The sequence below is a fragment of the Trichoderma asperellum genome, chromosome 2 (assembly GCF_020647865.1).
Source record: "Trichoderma asperellum chromosome 2, complete sequence".
NCBI lineage: Eukaryota > Fungi > Ascomycota > Sordariomycetes > Hypocreales > Hypocreaceae > Trichoderma > Trichoderma asperellum.
Window position 1 is genome coordinate 4,397,462 of NC_089416.1, and position 22,653 is coordinate 4,420,114.

Below are 22,653 nucleotides of genomic sequence, written 5' to 3' on the forward strand. Positions count from 1 at the left end.
TTGGGCCTTGGCCATTCGGGCATCAACATGCTAGTAAACCTTTGGGCTTTCACAATATGGCTGGCGCAGACAGAAATGCTTGTATATATTCGCTACGAATTACAACATGCACGGTCTTCGTCTTGTTGAGCCAAGCAACAGCCACGCCGGGCATCTGATTTGGTATCCCACCTGCAGTACGGCTGGTCCGAGACTTCAACAAATCGGGCTATGGGTGGGGGGTGCTCTGTCGAGGCCTCTAGGGGCGTGAGCATTGGAAAATCAACCAAAATCCCCGCAGCCGGACGGGGAGATTAGTGCAGTCTTGGGGCCCGCGCGGCCACGTGGATGGATCCGCAATCCCTGTCTCCTAAGCTCTCGATCGAGACTTGCCAGTGTCGCTCATTGCCTTGTTGAGCAACTGCGATACGCCATCAATCTTTTCAAGTGCCTGGCTGATCGGGACAGCCCAGAGCGCTAAGAGACAGCTTCACAAGCTGCCAAGATTCGCTGCGGCACGACCCTCATCTAAGTTTGTTTTCTGTCTTATTCTTTTCTTTTTCTTCTCTTTTATAACCGAAGAGTAGTAGCCCCGGTTCGGTTGTACCTGTGCAACCCACAGCTCGCGCTCCTATGTGCGGTGTTCCGGCGCATGCCCCTCGGAGATGACAGATTCTCGTGGGTCGCGATTAAATGCACTTATTACTCCTGCGGAGTATTTCGCACACTCACCGTCGCATAATCTTGCGTTATGGTATCCCTACATAAATGAAATAGCATCAACTGCATCCATTGCATGTTCTCGAATCTGCTCAGCTTTGAACTGCAAGCCTCCGGAGATTTTAACGAGCACCACCACCCAATGATATGCTGCAATTACCTAGCTCTGCAGAGTGGATAGTGGCGCAAGGTGTTCGGACACTCTGCTTTTAGCCCCATTAAGTTTCAAGATATCCTTCTGGATAAAGATGCAGCGCAGGAGGATGGAGCATGGGGAGCGTTGTCAAAACGAGCTAGTCGAAGAGATACAACTCGCATCCTAGCCAGTCAAATCGCTTCCCGAGGATTTTTAGGCTCCCACATGGCAAAGGGTCATAGCGTGCACGATAGATGGCGCGAGGAGACTAAGAGAAAAAGCACAGAAGAAAAAAAAAGAAAAAGAAGGGAGTCAGGGAGATAGGTAGAGAGATAGAGACCGAGACCGAGAGAGAAGGCCCCGCATACGGCTAGCCTACGCCAAATAACGGAGCCATCTCCTTTTTTTGATTTGAGCTGTGTCTCTCCTGCAGGATGAGAAGGCGGCTTACACGGGACGGCAGACTTGGGGTTACTTCAGACGCCAATACGCCTCTGCCGCAGGCAGCCGCGCAGACATCTGACCAAAATCAGCATCACGGTACATGGGCAGAGCGTGCACCAACCACCCACCCAGCGGCTACTTCATATAATGGGTGGGCAGCGTCGTTGATTTGGCGAGGAGCCTGAAGCGGCAGTGCCCGCCTAACCGCTTTAGTTTGGGCTGACGAACCTCTTCCATTGGCCCATGCCGAAGAGCGTGCCATTCCACGTGTGCCTGATATTGCCCTGGCGCTTCTTCCGGCTTGGCTGGTTCCCCGATGCTACTGCACAACCGCCACACAGGCCCTTGCCCTTACGAGCACAAGCAGGCCCGGGATCTCCTGAGTGTGGGGATATGCCTCATGCACCATGTTGCAAACAGTACGAGTGTGGTGGTGGTGCACCTGCCTGGGCGTTTGGCTCGGCGACTCTAGTTGGATGCCGGGTAGAGGCGATTTTGACTGACCGACCGTCCTGCCGGAACAGTCTTATCCTCGAGCAGGGGTATGTTATTCACAGAACCGTATCTCTCCAACTCATGACAACGCCCCTCTCCCCCCCCTTTCCCTTCTCCTCTGCTTTTGTCGTTGCCGGGGCGGAGGTGTTCCGTCGGACGGTACGGGTATCATCAGGCAGTGCAGCGGGGGAATGCCTCTGAAGCATGTCAGACAGCAGCTTGCAGCCAAGACAGCATGTAACCCTTTTGGAAGCCGAGTTCCGCTGCTTGTATCGGCTAGAAAATTCAGTTTGTTTATCATATTAGAAGAAGAAAGAATAAACAAGCGTCGCAGTGGCTCTCGCCGTCTATAAGTGGACTCCGACAATGCGAACAGCTACTCATACATATGCAGGAGCGCGGGCAATGACGGCTCAACCACTGCACAAGCAATCACTGCAAAAACCTGTATCAACGAATCCATAAGCCTGAAGAATGACACATAGCCGAGAAGCGAGTGATGCTGTGGTTATGTTGCCCCACGAGGCATATCAAATGCGTCAAGATACGGCATTCCGGCATAATTTAGCTTCAGAATACCGACGGCCGTTCGGGACTTCGGGTGCAGGGTATGAGATTGCACGATTCTTGTTTTCGCCTCGCACGGAACCTTGCATAGGACATCATCACGTTACAGTGCTCCGTACGACTTAGAAATAAGAGAAGATCTGCGGCATGCATGTTACAGAGGAATCGTGGCTGGGTTCAACAAGCTTGGCGGGTGAAGTGCTGACAGTTCTTCAGGTTGCACCGCGCTGAACATAATTCCAATTCATCCGATCGCCAGACATCATTGGGCACGCTGTGAAATGCCTCCTAGCGCCGCAGTAGCACAAGTCAGCCTCATCCCACGGGCAGCTCTTTGAGCCTGGCACTATATGACCTAGTCTTGCCCGTCAGCTTCGCACCCGAAGGTCGTTCCGTAGACGTCGTCACACACAACCCGAGGCTTCTGTGTGCCCCTCCTGTCCAAGGTATCGGATCAGTTCACAAGAAGGCAATGGAAATTAAGAGAACAGATGTCGTCATAACCTCTCATCCCCCGTCGTACTGCCCCCGTACCTTGTCTTCCTGTAGTATGCGAGATTTCCAAAGGTGACGATGCTATGGCATGCTGAATTTTTAGTTTCTACAAAGTGCACGACACTAGCAAATCGACTTCTACAGTAACAAAGCAGATAGCAGAGAAAGAGGGTCCCGCAGAAGGAGCCATGTCAACCGGGCGCCAGAACCCCATCTCAAATGCGGTGCCTGCACATGTCTGCCATACTTGGCGCGGGCGCGCATGACATACAAGCAGGTCCTTATGTTTGCCTTGTAGTGCCGGCTTACCCTCTCTTTCCGCTCGTTGTTCTCGTTAAGAGTTGGACGTATTGTAGGGACATATCGTAGGTCTTGTCGTGGTGCTGGCGGTGCTGGCGGTGCTGGCGGTGCTTGGTTTTGCCAATCTTGTAATGCAGGCAGCACGCACATGTATGTTATACTGTCGGTCTCACAGATTCGCAGGGCGAACGCGGTCGCGGTCGGACGAACTTTTTCGTGCCGTTACGCAGCATATCGAGAGGCGATCGCGAATTGAATATACCGCGCGCTTTCACACACGCCTACGTACGATCGCAATGGGTTCCTGACCATGCGGAGGGCGAGCTGAAGGATAATTTGTCAAAGACAGCTCCCACACCCTCCAACAGCACAGACTGTCTCAAATCATATGGTGGCACGAAGCATTGTAAAGAAGGTAGTGTGGTTTTACAAGACAAGGAAACTAATGACTCTCTCTCTCTCTCTCTCTAAAAAAGGCTAACCATCGCAAGGTGAGAGGGAGGTGTGCTAAGACATTGCGGGAGATGTAAGTTCACTAGAGCATAAAGGTGTGAGACATGTTCATTTCCATGGCCATGGAATTCGAAGGTGCTACAACCTACTCAAGTACTACACACACTCTTCATACAAGGTTACGGAGTAGGTACTCGTAGCTCTGCTACCTACGCAGTATTTCCTCAGCTCTCAACAGGGCCGATCGATCTGAGCACGCGCAGTGGATGTGGATGCCGAGGCTCCCGTTGTTTCCCTCACAAAGGGCTTGTTTTGTATGGAATGCTAAAGTTGGTTGTCTATGACGTTGATTAATTGTGGTATTTGACTTGAAGTTGCCCTCTAAAAACCCCTCTTCCCCTCCCTCTTTTCCAACACCGAGAGCCGAGCTCCTCTTTCTCACGCTATAAGCTTACTCAAGACGCAGCGCGTTTGAAATCTCGAGCGTCATTTTCCCGTTCTCATGTTTCACCACCCTCACGCTCTCGAGATCCTTTACCACCCAGTCAGGCTCGGCCCCCACGACCTGTTCCACAGTGTGGCTCGTTACCAGTCCCAGGACCTTGCACCCGGCAGCCTTGCCAGCCCTGATGCCGGCCGGGCTATCTTCAAGGACAAGAACCTCCCCGGCCTTGTCCTGCAGCGCGAGCTTCTCCAGGCCAATGCGGTAGCACGTCGGATCGGGCTTGCCGTTCTCGACGGCCTCGGCAGAAATCAGATGCTCAGGGGTGCTGAGTGACAGCTTCTTGAGCCAGCCTCGGACGAGGGGCTGGGTGCCTGAAGTTACAATGGCCCAGGGAAAGGAATGGGAGATGATGGAAGAGAGGAGCGAGCGAGCGCCGGGGATCTCGACGGCGTCGTCGGCGTATCTCTTTGGGAGCTCGGCCTCCATCTTTGTGACGTCTGTGGGCAAATGTTAGAAGATTTTTCGTACTGATTAGTTACAGAGCCCTCTCTTGTCAGATGAAGTAGGTTTCTACTCGCTTGAAGAATATCACCCAAGAAACAAGTTGGTAACGTCAAGACCAACGACCCCCGGGAAAACGTGTGTCACGTAATACTTGCGGCATTATCCACTTGGAGAATGGCTGACAAGTAAGCTGACCATTAAAAAAAAAAAAAGCAACTCACACTCCCAGTTGGCCTTTTCAGGTGCAAGAATCTTTAAAATGTCTATACTCCGGCGACCATGGGAAGTCTCCAAGATGACTTCAGGGGCGACACCAATTTCCTCACCGACTCTTTATCAATGTCTCAGCAAAATTCTCATCTTATCTGTGCAGAGTGACTTGCGATTTGGGATGAAAGGGTAATAATTACGCATTCCAGTGTTTGACAATTGCTGGGGTAGAGTCGATGATAGTTCCATCCATGTCAAACAGAAAGCCCGAAAATGACACCTCCTGGCTCGGGAGGCTGTAATCCGGCTGAGATCCCATCTTGTCGTTCTAGTGGCGGACCTGATGCAGAAAAAAGGCTTCTGAAATGGCGAACACAGTGTACGATGCTATTCGTAAGTCACAACGATGGGGGTTGATGAGCCTGAGCGTAGTTGGCCAGGGTCTTGGGCTACAGATATGAGGAGGTCTTATATAAACAGATCGCGAAAGCTTATTTAAAAGGAAGTCGGATCTTATTAGAATGTCTAGATTGTAGCCCCCACGTGGCAATTCCGCACTTGCGGGGCTTCCTCTCAGAGTTAGACTGGCTGTTAGAGATTTTGACCCGCAGCAAAACTCGTTGCTGGCAACGCCAGTGGATTGAAGTTTTCAATGACTCCTCCTGGGATGGTGGCAACTACGATTTTGCGAGTTCCGCCAGAACTTGATCAGATTTTGCGGAGTAACCCGAAACTGAAAGGCCAATGGCTTCTTGTTTATTCACTCCCATATCGACAACACTCAGCGGTCAAAATCTCTCACAAGAAGAGTTTAAATCAAGTTGGTTTCGTAGCATCAGGCAAGCGTTTCCGCAGCCGAGGACTTGAAGTATTTCTCTACGGCACCGATGGCATCGTAATTGTAGCACCAATCTCTTGTCCCCTTGTCCGTGATGCCACCTGGTCCAAGCCGTTGACCTGTTGATTTACATCTTTGAACGAAGTTGCCTCCACCAGTATCAATTTCTAGCGGCCAGATCTCATCCCTGTGCGAATGGCCAAGAGCTTCATAGAGAACTCCACGCTCTTCTTTACTCGAAGTATGTAACGAGTCACCCCCATGCAAACTGGCCTCTTGCACAGCTTCAGCCCTCGGCTTCCTCACCGTCTCGAAAGCGTGCAGTGCATGTTTTAATCCCCGCCCATCTGCTTCGCTGGAGAGAGAAAAGCTGGATCCAGGAGGACAAGCAAGGTCCAGGGCGGCTGCAAGGGCGGCTGCGTCCTCGACGGCGATGCTGACGCCCATGGACATGTAAAAGGCCATGGCGTGAGCGGCGTCGCCCATGAGGACGAAGCGGCCGGATTCGTGAGCCCAGGAAGGCAATGGCGGCACGGCATATACAGGGTAATTGGCAATCTTGGGCGTAGAAAGGTCTAATATGCGTTGAACACTGCCGAATATTCTGTTAGTGTTGGAAACAAACACAAGGAATTGGAAAAGAAAAAGAAATCATACCGGGGCTCGAAGTCTTTGAATAAGTCTCGGACTATCTCTTTGCATTCATTTGAGGTAAGATCCTTGGTGTTGACATCATCCCGGTGGGTAAGAACGATATTGAGCAGAGTGGCATCTTTGATCAAGTATGTCATGCACGATATCTGTGGAGCAACCCAAAAGTTGGAGCTGCGAGACTGGAGATCTACTAGACTTGAAGTCGTTGGATCAGCTTTGAGCTTTGAGACTTCGGTTGTCATGCGAAAAGCGGCCCATCCAGTAGGCAGACTTCCAGGATTCTTATTCCCCAAAAGCTGGGATCGGGCGAGGGAGTTGATTCCTGAATTAGCCATAAAGGTTAGTCTGTTATACCGAGCTCCTTGGTTTTGGCATGGTGGAAATGGCAACCATTTTCGACAATTACACGCACCATCGGCAGCAACAACAAGATCGGCTGTTAGCCTTTTGCCATTTAGCAGCTGGACCGCACCATTGGCGAAATCATACTCGACGACGTTGCTGTCTAGGAGCAGCTGTCCGCCGGCTTTGATGGCGTGGCGATGCAGGATGTTGTGTAAAACGGCCCGATGAACAACAATGTACGGGGCACCGTACTGAGATTCCATTTCTCTGATTCGAACATGTCCCAAGAGATTGCCGCTACTTCCATCCCATACATGCAGATTTTCGGGAATAATAGACTCCGCCAGTAGATCTTCTTTGAGGCCCCATTGGAATAAATACCGTAGAGCTTGTGGCGTCATTTGAACGCCCGCACCCAGCTCGGCAAGCTGAGGGGCAGCATCGAGAATTGTGACTTGGTGGCCTGACTGGCCGAGGGCAATGGCAAGCGAGAGGCCCGCGATCCCTGCTCCGACGACTATAATGTTCATGTCTAACAACGGGTGTGACTGATCAGAGATGGCATCAAGAAAGGCGTATTTACTGTACGTTGCATGCTACCTATACAAGAGCACCGCCAAAGGTCAGCATTTTGCTTATCCTCGGTATGAATACGCACACTCCCTTTCTTACTCCCTCTTTTTAATCATTACTCACAAGTGGATTAAGATACGGCTACTGCCTTCCAGCTCACCCGGCCCTAATAATAGTAGTCTGATGAGCGGCACGATATGGTGAGAAATGATGTGGGCATAGCAAAGAACATGAAGCCAAGACCGAAGTTTGGATTAGCTCCAACCCCGCGGAAGACTGCCGGGGGGACGGGGAGGGAGGGGACTTTTTCATGCCGTGTCTCTTTTTCCAGGCTTATGCTCGAAGAAGAAGGACGAGGGATACGGGGAACTGTGACGAGAAGATAACGCGGAGCTCGGTTGGGTCAGCACAATGTCAGACTGGTTTGTTTATTCGATTGGCTGATTGGTGCGGGTGGTGAATATATGTGTACATGCATCCATGTAGGTTATGTACATGTAGGTAGGTAATATTGACTTGTATAGTCTGGTGCATCTGGGATGTCGTATAGCAAACAGTCAGTCCTTGGATCTGCCCTGAGCCATGCTTACTGAGTAACTCGGTAATCATACGAGAGGGTGTGCTTTTGTTTTTGTGATGGCTTGCTTGTCATGCTGTCGAGGAGGGCATTTTACAGGCAAGACTGTGTTGCGCCTGTGCTTGTTTGCCACCTCGTGTAAACCCCGCCAAGTACAGCAATCAGCAAAAGTCAAGCCTACATGTATACTCTGCGTATGCTCTGCACATGTCGTGTATTACGACTTTTTCCAACAGTTTCGAAATGAAATGCTTTTACCCGCATATTACTACCGAGTAGTAGTTCTTATACTACTTCCGTAATAGGCACGTAAATGTCTACATACAAGCCCCTTCTCGGTTAGCAATCCAAGATGCAAGCTGTATCCGGCGTCTATAGCGGGCGCTAAAAGGCTACCTAGTAGGCAATACTCGGCAAATACCTTAGTACTACTTACATATACTGTACCGGCTTGCACGCACTGCAGAGCTCCGCAATGTATTGCATACCTACATGTGTAATACGTGTACCTACCTACATTGTAGTACTACTAAATCTTACAGAAGGCGCCTCTGCCACCGTGCTAATACAGCGTGAAAGAAGCATCTGCCGCAGCAGGCTTGCATACACATCGATGGATGGATGCAATACCAACACAGTCCCCAGCTCTTGGCGGCAACGCTCCCTTAGTGCGCTCTAGCTGTCCATCCCCCGCACCTTGGAAGGGCTGCGGGTTATTAATGGCGTGCCGACATGTACATACATGTACCGACAGCGCCAACAGCCCGCCACACGAGCAGCAGCCAGATAGGCGTGCTGTCTGTCGCATTAGCAACTGTCGAGACTGGATATCAAGGCCCGAGTGCTGTGCCTGTGTTGCGTCGCACCGGCTAATGCCCTGTACCTGATCTATAGATAAGCAGTGCGTATCTACCTCGGCGGGTTCCGAGCGAATGCCTCCTTCTGGGCGAGCCTCTGCCCTATTCGCTGAGGCGTTGACCTAAGCCGTGCCCGTGGCTTGTTGGCTAAGGATATTAAGGCAATCTCGAATCCTCTCCCACGGTGACGTTGCTCACCACCTTTGCATCATTTCCTGGCCTGCGCGCATCTTGGCTGCTGGTGAGCATACGCTGCCAGTTCTTGGGCCGCGGAACAAGCATCTGCGCTTCTTCTTGGTGATATACCTGCCTACCTTGTATGTAATATATACTACTACATCTATATCATATCATGGGTTCCCAAGTGCAGGACGAGTTCACAGTGCTGGTCACTGGATTCCAGGTTTGTGTAACCGACCGTAGCGACTTCTCCTCATTGCACATTCCGGATGATGCTGACGGTGCTGCTCCCAGCCTTTCCGGGCTGAATATCCCGTCAACCCGTCGTGGGAAATCGCAAAGTCTCTGCCGGAATACCTCCCGGCGCTGAGGGCAAAGGACCCCAACTCACGATATGCCGTCAACACGCCGCCCGTCCGCATTGTGGTGCATCCCGAGCCCATCCGAGTCAGCTACAAGTCGGTCAGAGAGCTGGTGCCGTCCTTTTGGGAGGAGACGTATGCCGGCCGCAAGATTGATCTCGTCATCCACATCGGCATGGCGGGGCCGCGGCCCATGTATCAGATTGAGAGCCGTGGACATCGCACAGGGTACAAGAGCCTCGACGTCGATGGCCGGCACCTCGACGCACTGGAGGGCGAGCGAGGCGAGGACTGGATCTGGCACGGTCTGCCGGATACGCTGAGGACCGACTTGAACTTGCAAGACATTTGGGAGCGGTGGCAGCAGCACAGCTCGGTAACATCACCCCATCCTTTGATACCATGCCTTGTCTTGTTGTCAATATCGGCACTAACACGAAACTGGACGTGTGCATGTTATATAGATTGATGCGGATCTCCGGATCTCAGATGACGCTGGTCGCTATCTCTGCGACTTCATCTACTACTCAAGTCTGGCAACCTGCTATAAACAAAACAAGCCGAGGAAAGTCTTGTTTTTCCACGTGCCTGCGGATCCTGCTCAAGGGATGCTCAAGCAAGGACAAGAGTTGGCCGTCAATCTCATCCGAGCCATAGTGGAGAGTGAGGTGGCGGCCCGTGATCAGGACGCGGCGTAGGTAGCACTTATTTCTGGTTTGGGCAATTAGTAGTGCTTTCTGACTATGGTATAATGGCGTTGAGGGCTTGTCTTGTTGAAACAGCAAAGATGAACGCCCTTGGCTGAATATGGGCACAAGGAAAGACAAGAGAAGAGAAGGATATATTCGGATTATGGCGACTTTGGCTGGAGACGGGCTTGAGCGAGGTATCCTGTGAGAAAGAGACCAAGTGTTAAAGGGCCGCCGCGGTACTCCATAGGAAGCGACATTTGATTCTGCTATTTGCAAGATGTTGATTGAAATTAATGCAATTCGCATTTTCATCATACGATTTGATGTATTTGCCAAGAGTAGACGCCGACGCTCATCACAAATGGTCGCCGTCTGGTCGGACTCCGGAAGCCAGACTCAAGTACCCAAGTACCTTGTATCTTGTATCCTCGCCGCCGGGCGGGGCTTTTCGCCGATTTGGTCAGCCTTTCTCGGCCGGCGACTAGGAGCGCTGTCGGCCACCGCGGGTTTAAAACTGCTCTTATTTATACCTACTTGTCTGTTTCTCTTTCTTGCTACAGATCATCAATCCCTAGACTCTCTGATGAGCGTTTTATAGAGGCCATCTACTCTTTTCTCATTTCTCTCAATTTTTTTTTTCAAAACCGTTTCACTCTTCAAACAAACAAGTAAAAAGCTCTGCCATCATGTGTCGAAAGGCCGTTTGCAGCACTTGCAGTAAGCACGCACGCACTCACTCTTATCATCCCTCGTCTCACTTTTTTTCCCACCACAACTTCTCCCCCCCAACTTTCCTCATACAAGGACCGGGAAAAAAAAATAATAATGTGACAATGGATTTTCATACTCACCAATCTCTAGACAAAGCAACTTGGTGGGGTTGCGGCAGCCACATCCCGGGTGTGCTGGACTCGATCCCCGAGGAGGACCGATGCGTTTGTGAGCCCAAGGTTGAGCGCGACGGCAAGCAGTATCCCCCCATGGCCAAGTCTCCCAACTGACTCGTTGGATGGCTTGCGGGTGCGGTGTTGCGGCTGAGGGGGAAGAAACCAGGGTGGTCGGCGGAAGGGGTCGTTGAGGAGGATTTGGATGGCGTTGGGCGCGGGCATGAAGGTGGGAGTAAGTAAGAAGGAGTTGTTGGCGGCGACGATAGTTGTTTTTTTTTTCCGGGTATCAGATGCTAGTATGAAATAAAGGACTTGATCGAATTTCAAAAGTAAAGAAAGAAAGTCATCGAGATGAAAATGATGTGCTTTAGACGCATGCCTCTGCGAGGATATCAAAAGCTGACACAGCTAAACGTTGCTACATACGCCCGGATTGTATCCAAAGAAAATCCACAAGTAAACCAAATATCTAACCTTCTTGGACATAACTTCTCTAATGTAGCTCTCGAGCAGAGAAGCTAATGCCTCATCTCCTCCTCGCACCTCCAGCAGCGCCGCCGTCTCCCCTCTCCGCCAGACTGACCACCTCCTGAATGCCTGCCGCCTCTTGCTCCTCTTCCAACGCTGTAATCTCCTCACGGCAATCCCACCACTTCTCCTCGGACAGTTCAAACGCCTTGGCCTTGATCTCCTTAATGGCAAGCGTTTCTGGCTGGATGTTCTTCCAGCGGAGGTTGGTCATGAGGATCTCCTGCCACTCTGCCGACGTGCGGACGAAGAACTCGCGGCGAGATTCAAACGGCTAAGGAGATGATACAGTTAGAGATACAAGTTGCAGAAAATATATACGAAAGAAAAATGGGGTAGCAAAATAAAAGAGGGGGAGGGAATTACTCTTGGATGGGGCAAGCCATCATCAACCGATGTGGCGGTCGTTTCAGTCTCTTCTTCTTCCGATGTAATCGATGGTGCAGGTGCCTCAGAAGAGATCTCCGATACTTCATCTTGCTTCTTCTTACGCTTGCTTGCTGTATGAAGCTGCTGATAGGGTTCGTCCTGTTCATCCTCTTCCTCGTCTTCCTCATCTTCATCTTCCTCATCATCCTCTTCATCTTCATCATCCTCGTCCTCAGACTCCTGATTTGCCTTGGTCAGCACGTCATTCAGTTTTACACATAGTAGCATCTCTCTATCACTTACAATCCAGTCTTCCACGGGCTTGTTGAAGATTTCCTTGTATCCGTCCAGCTTCACGAGGTCAATGGCGTAGAGATCGTCAAATGTGAACTCTCGATCCCCCTTTTCGAAAGTACCGCCGTAGATGTAGAGCACGTCGTTCTGGACCGTCAGCTGAGCGTTGAAGCGCATATGCGGCGGCTCCATAGAAACAGGCATTTCTCTAGCGGGCTTCTCCTCCTCCTCCGGCTCCTCAAGCATCTTTTCCAACTCGATATCATCGGCATCCTCTAGGGAAGTCCCAGCTTGGAGCGCCGCCAGCTGTCGCAGGAGCTCCTCTTCATTCGCTTGAGCCCGGCCACGTCTACCGACTCGTTGTTCTGGCGCGTTCTTCTTCTGCTGGCGTGGCTTTCGTGCAGCGAGAGGCATGAATCTGTTTCTCTCGATATTCCACGCAAACAGCTGGTTGAAAAACTCGCTGTCCATTCCCTCCTCGCTCTGCTCGACGTCGTGAACGCCGCCGAAAAGAATACCACGACCCTTGTGGAATGCCATGGTCGCTCCGGCACGAGAAGGTGTAGGCGCATTAGCTGGCTTCTTTCGCTTCTCCCATCTGACTGTAGGGGGTGCATTTGCGTTTCCTTCCGCTGGGGGAAGAGACATTCTGAGGAAGTAGCAATCTTCATGAACCTTGGGGAGGAGGACGTTTTTCTGCCCCTGTGGTTGGCTTCCTTTCTTTTGCTTCTTGAGCTGTACCGTTGCCTTGACTCTCGAGTAGCCTCCGCAGAGGACAGCACCTTGCTCAGAAGGCAATAAAGTAAATGAAGACCGGGCATCGGGTTTGAGCTGAGCAGGCGGAAGAACGGGGCTATGCCAGACGTAGTTGACGGTATCGAATATCCACAGGTCCGCGAGGTATTTTGTCTGGTTAGATGTGTCCTGGAAGCCTCCAAAAAGGATAATATACTGCTTCCAGTAAGTCATCCGGTGTCCGCTTCGCGCTGGCGGGCTCTTATCCTTGCCCTTGACCTCGATTTTGGTCCATTCCCTTGTGGCGGGCTCCAGCCTCCAAAAGTCCGAGTAGTGATGGAAAGTACCCTGCTTTGGAGATGAAAATTCGCCTCCAAATAAGTACACGTAGTTTGGATTCGACGATCTCGTCCAGGCATGGCCAGATCGCGGGAGAGGTGCGTTGGGAGATGTCACGCAGCGCCACTCGTCTCGGTTGATGTTGTATACGTGCAGGTCGTTGAAGAACTGCGCAACGGAGCCGTTGAAGTACTCTCCTCCAAACAAAAGCAGGCTGTTGTTTTCATGAGGAGAAGCTAGAATGGTAGATGCTGATCGAGGCTTCGGCGGCCCGTCAATAACCGTCTCTGTGATCTTCAAGAATTGCTCCTGTTGGCGGCGGTACTCTTCCAGCACCGCATCCAGGTCGACATCCTCAGCATCACTGCCCTCAAGCTTGGCAGTCTTGTTTTTGATCTTTTTCTCCCCCTTGCTGGCCTGCTTGGCAGCTTTCTCAGCCTACATGAAAGGTCTGGTCAATAATTGAACAGAGTATTTCATGGAGGGGCACTTGGAGGGGTAGTGATGGATAGAGATTTTCTAGATTGATAACTACCTTCTTCGCCTTCTTGGCTTCCGAGCCCTTCTTTTTATCCTTGGCCATGGCGGGAGTATCTTATTTTTATAAATAAAACAGATGCTATAGCTCCGGCTCAAGGGAATGAAATGAAAACAGTCTTCTTCAAGCGGGTCGCGTTGATTGGTAGCGAGGTCTAAGAAAACCCTGCTACAGTACGTAAATATTTTACAGACTGTGCAACATGGTCTTGGTTGAATAACGCAACAAACAGCATTTGCCACGAGTGTCACTCTAGAATGAACTTCACAAATATTTTTCAACCGCAAAGTAGATTGAAATAAATGTTGTTGAATGTAAAATATACATAGATGCTCGGGTATAGATAAAAGTTTCTTTGCTTATACACTGATGCAAACGCTTAAAATCATGCATGCATGTTGTAGATGAAAAAGATGACGAGTTATTCCTCAGATGTTGGTGGAAGTTCTCCCGGAATATAGACGCCCATGGCCTTGCTGGCCCCCTCTACGCAGTATTGGATAACCTCAAGCTTTTGCCCCTCTGGTGCAAGTTTCGCAATCTGGCGAATGTCGCTTGTCCTTGGAAGGAACAGCAAGTGATCCATTTTCTTGTAGGCTTCGTGTAGCTGGTTCAGGCTATATGGCTGCATTGTACTCAGATCAAAGATCTCATCGGTTCTATATCCAGGCCCTCCCCAAGGGGGGCTGGCAAATACCGTAGTGGACTGCAAATCAACCCTCAGGTCTGGATGCAGCTTTTCTGGTGAATTAACAAGCTGATTAACATAGTCAAAGCTGTCGCCAAGGACCCAAGTGACTACACCTGGATCGACGCCGTACAGCTCAGCGTTATGCTGGGCGCAAGCAAGCGTAGCAGGGTCACGCTCGATAGAAATTATTCGTTCCCATCGCTCGGATAAAGCGAATGCAATTGTATTGCCACCAGCGCCACCAAAGGCATCAATCAAGGTGGTTTTCTTTGGATCATAGTGGTCCTCAGATAATTCATACGCAATTTGGCTGAAGAAACTTAGCGAGGGCTAAGAGAGAAGAAAACTCATTGGACACTCACTTTGCTACCGGCTCGGGTGTGACGCCAAACCATGCATCATCTGTCATGTAAACTCCGCCATCATAAAATGAAAAGATGGAGTATCTTTGACTGAAGTATCTAGTAGACGAATTAGCGTCCTGAGTAGAGGCAAGCTTTTTGGTAACAAAGAACAAACTTTTGGAGGTCCCAGGGGACTTCGTGCTGGCCTGTGTAGTGATGACATTTATCTGTCAGAGGAAGCCTTTCTGTCGGCTTTAATGAGAAGTCGGAAGGCTCCACGGCATCGATGGCGCCCAGGCCAGCCATATTGAGGTCCAGTGCTGCTTGGCTCTCTTCTGCTAATAATTTTGTCAGGCAGGTCACATCCTCCCTTGCCTGGGGATTCTTCTCGAGGACTCTTCTGATGATCTCCCATGCAGCTTGGGGAATCTGACTGGCCTGCGGCAAGAATAGCTGTGCAGTTGGTGCATCGATGAAAGGACCAAGGGTATCTCGCGCAAGTTGTAGCTCTATGGAGTTTACCGGTTCAATTTCAGTTGAAGTCATTTTGCGTTCCAAGAATGTATCTAAAATCCACAATCCGTGTCGAAAATGAATGAAATAATAGAATGAATTAGATAGTAAGAGCTGATGAAATCTGAAGTAAGGCGCGTGAACAAAACTTCGCAGGTCGCGCGTGCGCCGAAGCTGGTTATTATGTCCTGAATCTCGACACTTGTTGAGTATTTAATTGACTAAGAATTAAAATTAGACAAGTCTGAAGGCATAAGATAGCTTTTTTGATGTTGACGATGGAAATATGTAGGACGACAGGTGAATTTCAAGACAAGGCTGAGAATGTGGTAAGAATGTTAGTGCACTCGGGTCCACCTCTATTCCGCTTTTTAAGCCACTAGCGCCTTGGCACTTATGCAAGGCTGTCGTCTCAAGGGACAGCTTGCGGCAAGCTCATTCTTGGTGAGCTTAGACGTCACTCTTCTTTTTCAATAAACTCACAGCATCGGATTCCCAGCTATTCCTCTCTCACATCACAGCTACGCTGCTTCATCCACCAGTGATACTTGCATTCTAGCTTCGCATAGCGGCGGGGGACATTCCGGCGATCATGTTTAACGCACTTAACCGGTTCATGTCCCGCCTGGATGGCGATGCCCCGCAACATCAGCACGATCGCGACTCGTTTGGCTTTCAGGTGCTGCGGAACACGAATCTTGAGCTACCAATTGAGCCCTGGTTTGATTATATCGTTGGAATTAACGGGAGGCCAATTGTACGTACCAACGCCCTTTGTGATTGGTGGGCGACCTGGTGCTGATTGGTGCAGGATAATCCCGACCCAAGCTTGTTCGCCCAGGAAGTACAAAACTGCGCCGGCGGAACTGTGACTTTTGGACTATGGAGCGCAAAGGTAAATATTACTTTTTGAAGATTAAATGCTAAGAGAGAAGAGAGCGACGAACTCTGATGCTATTCAAATAGGGCCAACGCACAAGAGAAATGCACATTCCCGTGCCCGTGGATACCGCATCACTAGGACTCTCTCTTCAGTTCGCGCCCATCTCGCTCGCAGCCAACATTTGGCATGTGCTTGATGTGCCAGCTAACTCACCAGCCGATGTTGCTGGACTGTTACCTTACAGCGATTACATCCTCGGCAGTCCCGAAGGCGCATTACATGGTGAAAGTGCCCTTGGCGAGCTTGTCGAAGACTTCATCGGGCGGCCACTCCGATTATACGTTTACAACAACGAATACAACGTCGCGCGCGAAGTCACGATACAACCTAGCCGAAGCTGGGGTGGAGATGGAGCTCTGGGGTGTGTTCTGGGCTACGGCGCGCTGCACCGCCTACCAGCTCCATTGAGTGAACCCGTCAACGCCCCCGGCGAAACGATGTTTGACGGCGAGTTTAACGAAAAGAGAGGAAACGAATACATCTCAACAGAAGCTAGCACTCCGCCGCCGCCGCCTACAGGAGGCGACTTTTTAGTACCCGCCCAGATAGTTGATTCAGCGCCTACGAGTGCGCCTCCACGGGGTGGGACGCCGCGAGGTGGAAAGAAGAAGGAGCGTCATGTTGCTAACAATAATTTTATGGATGACTACCTCAGGGAAGAAGAGCAGAAGAGTATAGCGCTAGATAATGCGCCTAAGAGCAAAGGTACAGGTTTACCACCACCTCCTAAAGGAGCTGGTGGTCCACCAAAGGCCGAGCCAAAGGGAGATGAAGCTGATAGTGGTGGAGCATAATGAGCATTCGAGTTTGTTTTGATATATTTCTGTCAATAAAAAAAGATTCCCTACTTGCTTGGCTAGGATCAGATTGCTTTTTCTTCTTTCCCTCTTGGCAACCTCTCCCGAGGATATAATTGAGAAAATCACCATGCTTTATACGGCCCATGCCATGTGCTTTATTGAAGTCGCTATTCCACCGCACATTCTCTGCATGACAGCTCTGTTCCAACCGCTACTCTAACCGCTGCTTAGTTGATGAAGTTGACACAGAAGAAATGTAGTATCAGGCTGCAGACAACGTAGTCGGCAAATGCTCTGCGCTCGCATGTTAGTACAACGACCATGACGCGCATACATATACATTTTCGCATATATGCTCTGCTTGGTGGATTGAATTGGAATATATAAGTCGTACCGTTCAGGAGATACCTCTGGGAAATCGCTCTTGTTCGCGGCCGCTGTTTGTATACGTAGCGAGACTGGCTCTTGTTAGACCTCTTTATCGACGGCTCGGTAGAAAGCGAGTATGAACACGTACTTGTCAAAACAAATTGTCCAACAGTAGCTCCGAAACCCGAAAGGAAAGCATTGAAAGGCTGCGACGAAGCATTAGCATCATGTCAGTCCTCCCAAAAAGCACATCGCTTAGCTCTCCTGCTATGCTACGTACGTAATTGCCAGCCAAGATGCAGTAGAGGAATTGCAGTGCGCCCACGACGGCGATGAAAACGAGGAACACGTCGATGAGCTTCGTTCGCTGTGGGGTTTCGTTCATGTAATACTGGTAGATGTTCTGCAGCACCTTGTCCCAATTCGCCGGGGTGTTCTTCGCCGATGTCGATGCTGGCTTAGGCTGAGCCGCAGGGACAGAGCCCGCGGTTGTGGTGTCAATTTGGGTGGTCGCAGCAGCTGAAGGGGCCGGCTGAGCCGCGTTCTTCTTGGGGGCCATGGCGGGCGGGCTGGGGCAGCTTGGAGAGGGCTGGTGGGTTTGCTTGGAGAGAAATGAAGGTCTTGGTGATATCGATATTCGACTGCTTGCAAGCACCTAGTCTGGCCAGTTGGGTACTTTGGTACAATTGCGGCCACGAAAGCTCCAAACAGGTCGGCGGGCTGTGATTGGCTCGGGATCCTGGAATCCTGGGGGCCCCACCTGCCTTCTCGTCAATCACGTCAATGCGTTTGCGGCCTCACTCGATTCCGAGCGCCGACGCCCTCGGGATATAAAGACACTCCATCTGTTCCGTCTTTGAGGATTGAATCGAGCTCGAAGCTTGAGGCTGAGAAAAAATCATTCACAACTTTTCGCAGCAAAACAGACTTCATCATGGTGAGCTATTGAGACTCAATTGCCCGGCGTAGAGCTGTCGATTCAGCGGGGCGCAAAGTCACTGACATCTCTCTACTATACTAGGCGGCTACATCTTCCCCGCTGGCGACTACGTCCTTTATTCTCGGAACCGTCACCTTCGGCGGCGGTGCCATTGGCTTTGCCAGAACTGGCTCTGTTCCCTCAATTGCCGCTGGCTCGCTGGTTGGCATCTTGTGTATGTTATTCTACCAGTCTCAGCTCGAATCACAACATGGACGTACTGACCCAGCTACGTGTCTCCTCAGATGGCGTCGGCGGATATCGCACTGCCACTAATGCCAGTTACGGCGTAGAACTTAGCTTTCTCGCCTCCGCCATCCTGGGATTTTCATCGATCCCTAGAGCAATCCGCGGCAGGAAGCCCGTTCCTATTGTGCTCAGCGTTATATCACTCTTTGGCCTCTACACCTTTGGCAATGCGCTGCGCCAGGCTTAACTTTGGGAGAGCCCTGGCGTAGCTGTGTAATAGTGGATAGGGATAGAATGTAGCTAATAAATCTCAGCAATTTGTTCATTCCCAAACTAGCGCCAAGATTATTTGAAGTGGTTTCTTTCATGCTTCGTGAAAAAAAGATCGTATATGTATATTGATAACATGCAATGGCTATTCTTCTTGCCACTAGTTTGCGTTTTTTTGTTTTCCAACGCCGGTCATGAGTAACATAATATGGCTATATAATACAAGCAAAGAGAAGCAAAGTTGATATGTATAGCAAGGAATAAAGACTTTTATAGCAAGGGTTGAGTTGAGAGAGCGATATGATGGAGAGCGCCGTGGTGTATATATCTTTTAGATACCCAACTCTCGCTGTTGTTCCTTGAGCTTATCTCGCTTTGCTCTTGCGGCGGCCCTGTTCTCGGCTTGTTTTGCGGACCGCGCCTCTCGCAGACACTTGTCTACCAGTCTCTTCTCATCGTTGCAAGCACCAGTGGCTTTGTGCATGAAGCCCTTTGCGTGGCATTCCTCAAGAGCGGCAATAATCTCTTCGCAAGCTGGATACCATTGTTAGACGAAAAGGCGGAGAAATCATTTCTTCGAGCGGCATGGATCTTACGAAGAGCGTTTAGGGTGTGCAAAGGAGGATGCATTTTTAATTGATCGTAGCGCAATCGCAGATTTCGTTTTAACGTACGTTTTGTAGTGGAGCGAATCGATTATTTCGTTGGTGGATGTTGATCTGGAGAAAAGCTTGGGCGGCTCGTCTCGCTGGGGCTTCCCACTAATAGCGATGCCAGTGCCGGGAATCAACCGGTGCTGAGGTTGCAGTGGCGCGGGATAGCCACAGAAACTCAACCTCGACATCACGCATCACTGAGATAGCGGGCCTCTCTCTTCGGGCCGCTGTATCTTTTTCTTTTCCACAGTGATAATCATGTCATCATCACAGCAGGTTCCTGCTAAGAAGCAGCAGGGTATGTGCTCATCATATGGAGATTTTCCCCCCTCGTCCTACATCTAGCCCCTCGCCTGCCTCTCTCTCTCATTTTCATTGTCCTAACGGCATTCCAGATCTCCAAACAACTTACTCCAATTTCAAAAATACGTTACAGCAAATTGCTTCAAAAATCGGCGATATTGAGCAGGAAGCTGAAGAGCACAAGTTCGTTTCCCTCTTTCACTGGCTCTCTCTTCTGTTCTTCCCCTCCCCTATTTTGGAGCTTCATGCATCGACTTTGGCCTGCCCGCTTTCAAGCCATGTCTTACATCTTCCCTGTCCATGGCCCCCATCATTAAGTCTCGCTGTAGTTCTACCTATCACCATCACACCGCTGACTCGGTTACCCTTTTAGGTTGGTTCTTGAAACCTTAGAGCCGCTTGCGGAAGATCGAAAGTGTTTCCGTTTGATCAATGGTGTGCTCGTGGAGAGAACAGTGAAGGATGTGGTGCCGGCACTCCAGACAAATCAGGAGGGGCTGAAGAAAGTCCTCGATGATTTAGTAAAGCAGTACAAGAACAAGCAGGATGAGTTGGATAAATGGAAGGTTTGTTCATTCCGTATCTTTTTCATGAGTGTCAGCAACCAGCTAATCTTTATGTGCCATGTCAACAGAAAAAGAATAACGTCCAGGTAGTGCAGCAGTGAGACACACAACAGCTTATCGCATTTAATAAAAAAACAAAGAAAGACAAGGCAACCACAGCCATATCAGTTTTCAGATTATCACTCGTGCAGTTACTAAGCAAGAGCCTAACCATCTACCAGCGCCAATGCAGAATCCATCCTCCACGGTCGACTTCGGATGTCTTCGATGCATTGCTGATTTACGACATCAACATCTTGGTTTTCGCTCCACCATTCAATCTCATTACGCATTATGATTCAGCCATACGTGGCCATGCCCCCTTGACGATGCATAAAACAACTCTTGGCGTTCAAAGGATCCTCTTAATGCCCGGCTGTTCAGCCCCTCGGAATTCATCCCTGTGCTGATGACGCCTCAGTGCCCAACGACATGCAGCCTCAACTTTGCTGCACATGAAGATTAATTGCTTCTGCATGCAAGGAATCGTGGACGCGATTCTGAGTGTCTTTTAATAATACAGCCGGCATGTGTAATTTGATGGATTCGCAATCCTGAGGAGGCCCGGATGCGCACAAATCACTTTACATTGCCAACAATCCTTCCCAACGGAAGCACCACGCCAACGCTGGCCGCGATGTATATCACACCAGCGGGTATATCCGTCACCGAAGCTATATTCCCATGGCTACCTAAAATAGTATACGCCTATTCATGCACCTTTGCTTTTGGACATTTTGTCACCAACGCACACTTGAATGCAGCCGTAGTACCCAGCATGGAAAATTTCGTTGCCAAGTGGCAGGCCACGGCGAAAGCCTTTTTCTCACGAGCATCCCGACAATGGAGTGCTGCCACTCTCCTCCACTCGCCTCATATCGATGCTTAAGAATCGTACTCCGTACACACGAAATTTTTAAAGGACGTACATATACGGAGTACATGGAGACCCATCCACAAAGTGTCAACCCAGCTGAAGAATGCAGGAGTGGGGTACTCACTTCACTGTCCATCTTTTCCCCCTCCTTCAACGGCTCGTATGTTTGCTTGTGACACCTCGTTCGACGCTGCGTCCTTGGAAGAAGCGTGAAATGGTTTCTAGAATGCTACGTCGCTTAGCCGGAGTTGGACAGAGAAGCCTTCGTGCAAATGAAAGACAGAGAAAAAGGCCGCTAGGTACTAGGTGTATGCATCGATGGGGGCTAACCAACTTGAATGTGCCTTGGGTGACCATTGAGGGCTGCTAATAGCTAGTAGCGGATACTGACATGAGGCGATTTCTGCGAACTGTAACTGTGGATGCTTCAAGTAACGGCTTACCTCGTGTGAGTATTACCGCCCATCTTGGTGCTACCACCTCCACCGACAACACTGCACCTACTGTGTACTTGCTGCCATTAGGCATTGCCCACATCTGCCATGCAACTAGATGCGCGACTCTCACTCTCTCTTTCTTTTAATAGACACATAAATATACAAAAAAAAAAAAAAAAAAAGATCCAGCCGATGGAGGATAAGAGTGCAGACGCAGGAAACTATCGATTAGGCTTAGTTTGACTGCGGCATCCAACCCCGAATAATTTCAGGTGCTAGCAGTAATATATTACGTCGAGGCGATTATTGTGTGCATCGATGGAACACATACTATTTACACGCATGTCTTCTGCTTTGTGCCCAAGCCAGTGCTGCTGGGCTTCAAGCCAACTCATCAGCCATCCATCCATCAAGCAAGCAAGCCGGCTAGCCATCAGCCATGCGCAGGGACATGGGCAGTACGAAGGGCGAAGGCTTTTTTCCTTGCTGCCCAATCAGTGGACGCATCTGTCTTTGATAGAGTAAGCTGCGATATGGCAAGGCACAGTGAGCGACCTAGGGGTATCGTTTCGAGCTGCTTCAAACGAGCGGAATGGCGTCTTTTCAGAGGTTACCACAGAATGCATGGAGCCGCCTCTGGCGGATCTGTACCTGGTTCATAATGGACCAACAGGCTGGCTGTTTGGAGCCGGAAGCGTCACCATTGGCCCAAACAGCTGCCCAATGCTCGAGTAGCTATCGAGAGCCGGGTCGTGGTTCGCGGTGTTCCGGGTCGGTCATCAGCCAACCACTGGGTAGACATTGAAATGCGGCCCAATGACTTGACAACTCGTGTTGTTGGGGGCCCAATACTCAGCCACCGGGTTCCTGAGGGAGAGGCTTGCTTTAGCGGGCGCTGGCCATGCCCTGCGAGCCATTGTCAAATGAGCATCCGCAGGAGCCCACCATCTCAGCGCCGTCGTCGTGGGCTGGCTTGCAGTCCTTTTTTGCGGCGGCGGCGACGTCACAGCCGCGAGGCTGGTCGCATCGTGGAATATTGCAGGCCGGGGTCGTTGGTACATACAAGGAGCACCGCTTTTCTTCTTGCTTGTAGCAGGGCAGGGGTAGCGGGAGTTTTATTTCTGACTTCCTATGTGTTTGTTGATATCCATTGATCTAGTT

General features: G+C 50.3%; 11 protein-coding genes across 11 annotated transcripts; 5 read left to right on the forward strand and 6 right to left on the reverse strand.

Moving 5' to 3' along the window:
• Window positions 1-4,040: 4,040 nt before the first annotated feature.
• On the reverse strand, window positions 4,041-5,067 carry TrAFT101_003748 (uncharacterized protein; the record flags this gene model as incomplete). The annotated part of the gene is made up of 3 exons (XM_024905781.1): window positions 4,041-4,531; window positions 4,760-4,869; window positions 4,949-5,067. 3 exons carry the CDS (start codon window positions 5,065-5,067, stop codon window positions 4,041-4,043), a joined length of 720 nt encoding a protein of 239 aa, XP_024766489.1.
• Window positions 5,068-5,583: 516 nt separating this feature from the next.
• On the reverse strand, window positions 5,584-7,618 carry TrAFT101_003749 (uncharacterized protein; the record flags this gene model as incomplete). Its single annotated transcript, XM_066126979.1, has 3 exons — window positions 6,653-7,618; window positions 6,244-6,562; window positions 5,584-6,178 (listed from the first exon to the last, which is right to left on the reverse strand). The coding sequence occupies exons 1-3, from the start codon at window positions 7,113-7,115 to the stop codon at window positions 5,584-5,586; spliced, it is 1,377 nt and encodes a 458-aa protein (XP_065983087.1). The 5' UTR covers window positions 7,116-7,618.
• A 927-nt stretch (window positions 7,619-8,545) lies between these two features.
• On the forward strand, window positions 8,546-10,095 carry TrAFT101_003750 (uncharacterized protein). The gene is made up of 3 exons (XM_024903112.2): window positions 8,546-8,995; window positions 9,067-9,510; window positions 9,599-10,095. The coding sequence occupies exons 1-3, from the start codon at window positions 8,945-8,947 to the stop codon at window positions 9,830-9,832; spliced, it is 729 nt and encodes a 242-aa protein (XP_024766487.1). The 5' UTR covers window positions 8,546-8,944; the 3' UTR covers window positions 9,833-10,095.
• Window positions 10,096-10,328: 233 nt separating this feature from the next.
• TrAFT101_003751 (uncharacterized protein) lies at window positions 10,329-11,483 on the forward strand. The gene has a single exon (XM_066126980.1). It carries the CDS (start codon window positions 10,513-10,515, stop codon window positions 10,825-10,827), a length of 315 nt encoding a protein of 104 aa, XP_065983088.1. The 5' UTR covers window positions 10,329-10,512; the 3' UTR covers window positions 10,828-11,483.
• On the reverse strand, window positions 10,801-13,663 carry TrAFT101_003752 (uncharacterized protein). Its single transcript, XM_066126981.1, has 4 exons — window positions 13,514-13,663; window positions 11,914-13,416; window positions 11,608-11,850; window positions 10,801-11,515 (listed from the first exon to the last, which is right to left on the reverse strand). The coding sequence occupies exons 1-4, from the start codon at window positions 13,559-13,561 to the stop codon at window positions 11,240-11,242; spliced, it is 2,070 nt and encodes a 689-aa protein (XP_065983089.1). The 5' UTR covers window positions 13,562-13,663; the 3' UTR covers window positions 10,801-11,239.
• Window positions 13,664-13,764: 101 nt separating this feature from the next.
• TrAFT101_003753 (uncharacterized protein) lies at window positions 13,765-15,380 on the reverse strand. The gene is made up of 3 exons (XM_024904837.2): window positions 14,727-15,380; window positions 14,570-14,668; window positions 13,765-14,517 (listed from the first exon to the last, which is right to left on the reverse strand). Exons 1-3 carry the CDS (start codon window positions 15,095-15,097, stop codon window positions 13,938-13,940), a joined length of 1,050 nt encoding a protein of 349 aa, XP_024766484.1. The 5' UTR covers window positions 15,098-15,380; the 3' UTR covers window positions 13,765-13,937.
• Window positions 15,381-15,539: 159 nt separating this feature from the next.
• Window positions 15,540-16,874, forward strand: TrAFT101_003754 (uncharacterized protein). Its single transcript, XM_024909292.2, has 3 exons — window positions 15,540-15,821; window positions 15,876-15,959; window positions 16,031-16,874. Exons 1-3 carry the CDS (start codon window positions 15,657-15,659, stop codon window positions 16,799-16,801), a joined length of 1,020 nt encoding a protein of 339 aa, XP_024766483.1. The 5' UTR covers window positions 15,540-15,656; the 3' UTR covers window positions 16,802-16,874.
• On the reverse strand, window positions 16,790-17,816 carry TrAFT101_003755 (uncharacterized protein). Its single transcript, XM_024898934.2, has 4 exons — window positions 17,457-17,816; window positions 17,325-17,382; window positions 17,202-17,265; window positions 16,790-17,101 (listed from the first exon to the last, which is right to left on the reverse strand). Exons 1-4 carry the CDS (start codon window positions 17,733-17,735, stop codon window positions 17,035-17,037), a joined length of 468 nt encoding a protein of 155 aa, XP_024766482.1. The 5' UTR covers window positions 17,736-17,816; the 3' UTR covers window positions 16,790-17,034.
• A 204-nt stretch (window positions 17,817-18,020) lies between these two features.
• Window positions 18,021-18,699, forward strand: TrAFT101_003756 (uncharacterized protein). The gene is made up of 3 exons (XM_024905778.2): window positions 18,021-18,113; window positions 18,198-18,330; window positions 18,401-18,699. Exons 1-3 carry the CDS (start codon window positions 18,111-18,113, stop codon window positions 18,589-18,591), a joined length of 327 nt encoding a protein of 108 aa, XP_024766481.1. The 5' UTR covers window positions 18,021-18,110; the 3' UTR covers window positions 18,592-18,699.
• On the reverse strand, window positions 18,634-19,326 carry TrAFT101_003757 (uncharacterized protein). The gene is made up of 2 exons (XM_024909291.2): window positions 19,211-19,326; window positions 18,634-19,148 (listed from the first exon to the last, which is right to left on the reverse strand). The coding sequence occupies exons 1-2, from the start codon at window positions 19,242-19,244 to the stop codon at window positions 18,946-18,948; spliced, it is 237 nt and encodes a 78-aa protein (XP_024766480.1). The 5' UTR covers window positions 19,245-19,326; the 3' UTR covers window positions 18,634-18,945.
• Window positions 19,309-20,302, forward strand: TrAFT101_003758 (uncharacterized protein). The gene is made up of 4 exons (XM_024904836.2): window positions 19,309-19,568; window positions 19,666-19,756; window positions 19,947-20,139; window positions 20,208-20,302. Exons 1-4 carry the CDS (start codon window positions 19,529-19,531, stop codon window positions 20,238-20,240), a joined length of 357 nt encoding a protein of 118 aa, XP_024766479.1. The 5' UTR covers window positions 19,309-19,528; the 3' UTR covers window positions 20,241-20,302.
• The last annotated feature ends 2,351 nt before the right edge of the window (window positions 20,303-22,653 follow it).

Excerpts from the sequence above, each read along its gene's own strand:
- TrAFT101_003750 (XM_024903112.2), top strand. The coding sequence starts at position 8,945 with ATGGGTTCCCAAGTGCAGGACGAGTTCACAGTGCTGGTCACTGGATTC. Across the intron at positions 8,996-9,066 it reads TGCTGGTCACTGGATTCCAG|CCTTTCCGGGCTGAATATCC; the intron begins GTTTGTGTAACC and ends TGCTGCTCCCAG. Across the intron at positions 9,511-9,598 it reads GGTGGCAGCAGCACAGCTCG|ATTGATGCGGATCTCCGGAT; the intron begins GTAACATCACCC and ends CATGTTATATAG.
- TrAFT101_003751 (XM_066126980.1), top strand. The coding sequence starts at position 10,513 with ATGTGTCGAAAGGCCGTTTGCAGCACTTGCAGTAAGCACGCACGCACT.
- TrAFT101_003752 (XM_066126981.1), bottom strand. The coding sequence starts at position 13,561 with ATGGCCAAGGATAAAAAGAAGGGCTCGGAAGCCAAGAAGGCGAAGAAG. Across the intron at positions 11,851-11,913 it reads AGCCCGTGGAAGACTGGATT|GAGTCTGAGGACGAGGATGA; the intron begins GTAAGTGATAGA and ends AAGGCAAATCAG. Across the intron at positions 11,516-11,607 it reads ATGGCTTGCCCCATCCAAGA|CCGTTTGAATCTCGCCGCGA; the intron begins GTAATTCCCTCC and ends TCATCTCCTTAG.
- TrAFT101_003753 (XM_024904837.2), bottom strand. The coding sequence starts at position 15,097 with ATGACTTCAACTGAAATTGAACCGGTAAACTCCATAGAGCTACAACTT. Across the intron at positions 14,669-14,726 it reads GTCCCCTGGGACCTCCAAAA|ATACTTCAGTCAAAGATACT; the intron begins GTTTGTTCTTTG and ends TTCGTCTACTAG. Across the intron at positions 14,518-14,569 it reads ACACCCGAGCCGGTAGCAAA|CCAAATTGCGTATGAATTAT; the intron begins GTGAGTGTCCAA and ends AAGTTTCTTCAG.
- TrAFT101_003754 (XM_024909292.2), top strand. The coding sequence starts at position 15,657 with ATGTTTAACGCACTTAACCGGTTCATGTCCCGCCTGGATGGCGATGCC. Across the intron at positions 15,822-15,875 it reads GAATTAACGGGAGGCCAATT|GATAATCCCGACCCAAGCTT; the intron begins GTACGTACCAAC and ends TGATTGGTGCAG. Across the intron at positions 15,960-16,030 it reads TTGGACTATGGAGCGCAAAG|GGCCAACGCACAAGAGAAAT; the intron begins GTAAATATTACT and ends CTATTCAAATAG.
- TrAFT101_003755 (XM_024898934.2), bottom strand. The coding sequence starts at position 17,735 with ATGGCCCCCAAGAAGAACGCGGCTCAGCCGGCCCCTTCAGCTGCTGCG. Across the intron at positions 17,383-17,456 it reads GCATCTTGGCTGGCAATTAC|CCTTTCAATGCTTTCCTTTC; the intron begins GTACGTAGCATA and ends GCTTCGTCGCAG. Across the intron at positions 17,102-17,201 it reads CCAGAGGTATCTCCTGAACG|AGCATTTGCCGACTACGTTG; the intron begins GTACGACTTATA and ends ATGCGAGCGCAG.
- TrAFT101_003756 (XM_024905778.2), top strand. Across the intron at positions 18,331-18,400 it reads CTCGCTGGTTGGCATCTTGT|ATGGCGTCGGCGGATATCGC; the intron begins GTATGTTATTCT and ends GTGTCTCCTCAG.
- TrAFT101_003757 (XM_024909291.2), bottom strand. The coding sequence starts at position 19,244 with ATGCATCCTCCTTTGCACACCCTAAACGCTCTTC. Across the intron at positions 19,149-19,210 it reads GCACACCCTAAACGCTCTTC|CTTGCGAAGAGATTATTGCC; the intron begins GTAAGATCCATG and ends AATGGTATCCAG.
- TrAFT101_003758 (XM_024904836.2), top strand. The coding sequence starts at position 19,529 with ATGTCATCATCACAGCAGGTTCCTGCTAAGAAGCAGCAGG. Across the intron at positions 19,569-19,665 it reads TCCTGCTAAGAAGCAGCAGG|ATCTCCAAACAACTTACTCC; the intron begins GTATGTGCTCAT and ends ACGGCATTCCAG. Across the intron at positions 19,757-19,946 it reads CAGGAAGCTGAAGAGCACAA|GTTGGTTCTTGAAACCTTAG; the intron begins GTTCGTTTCCCT and ends TTACCCTTTTAG.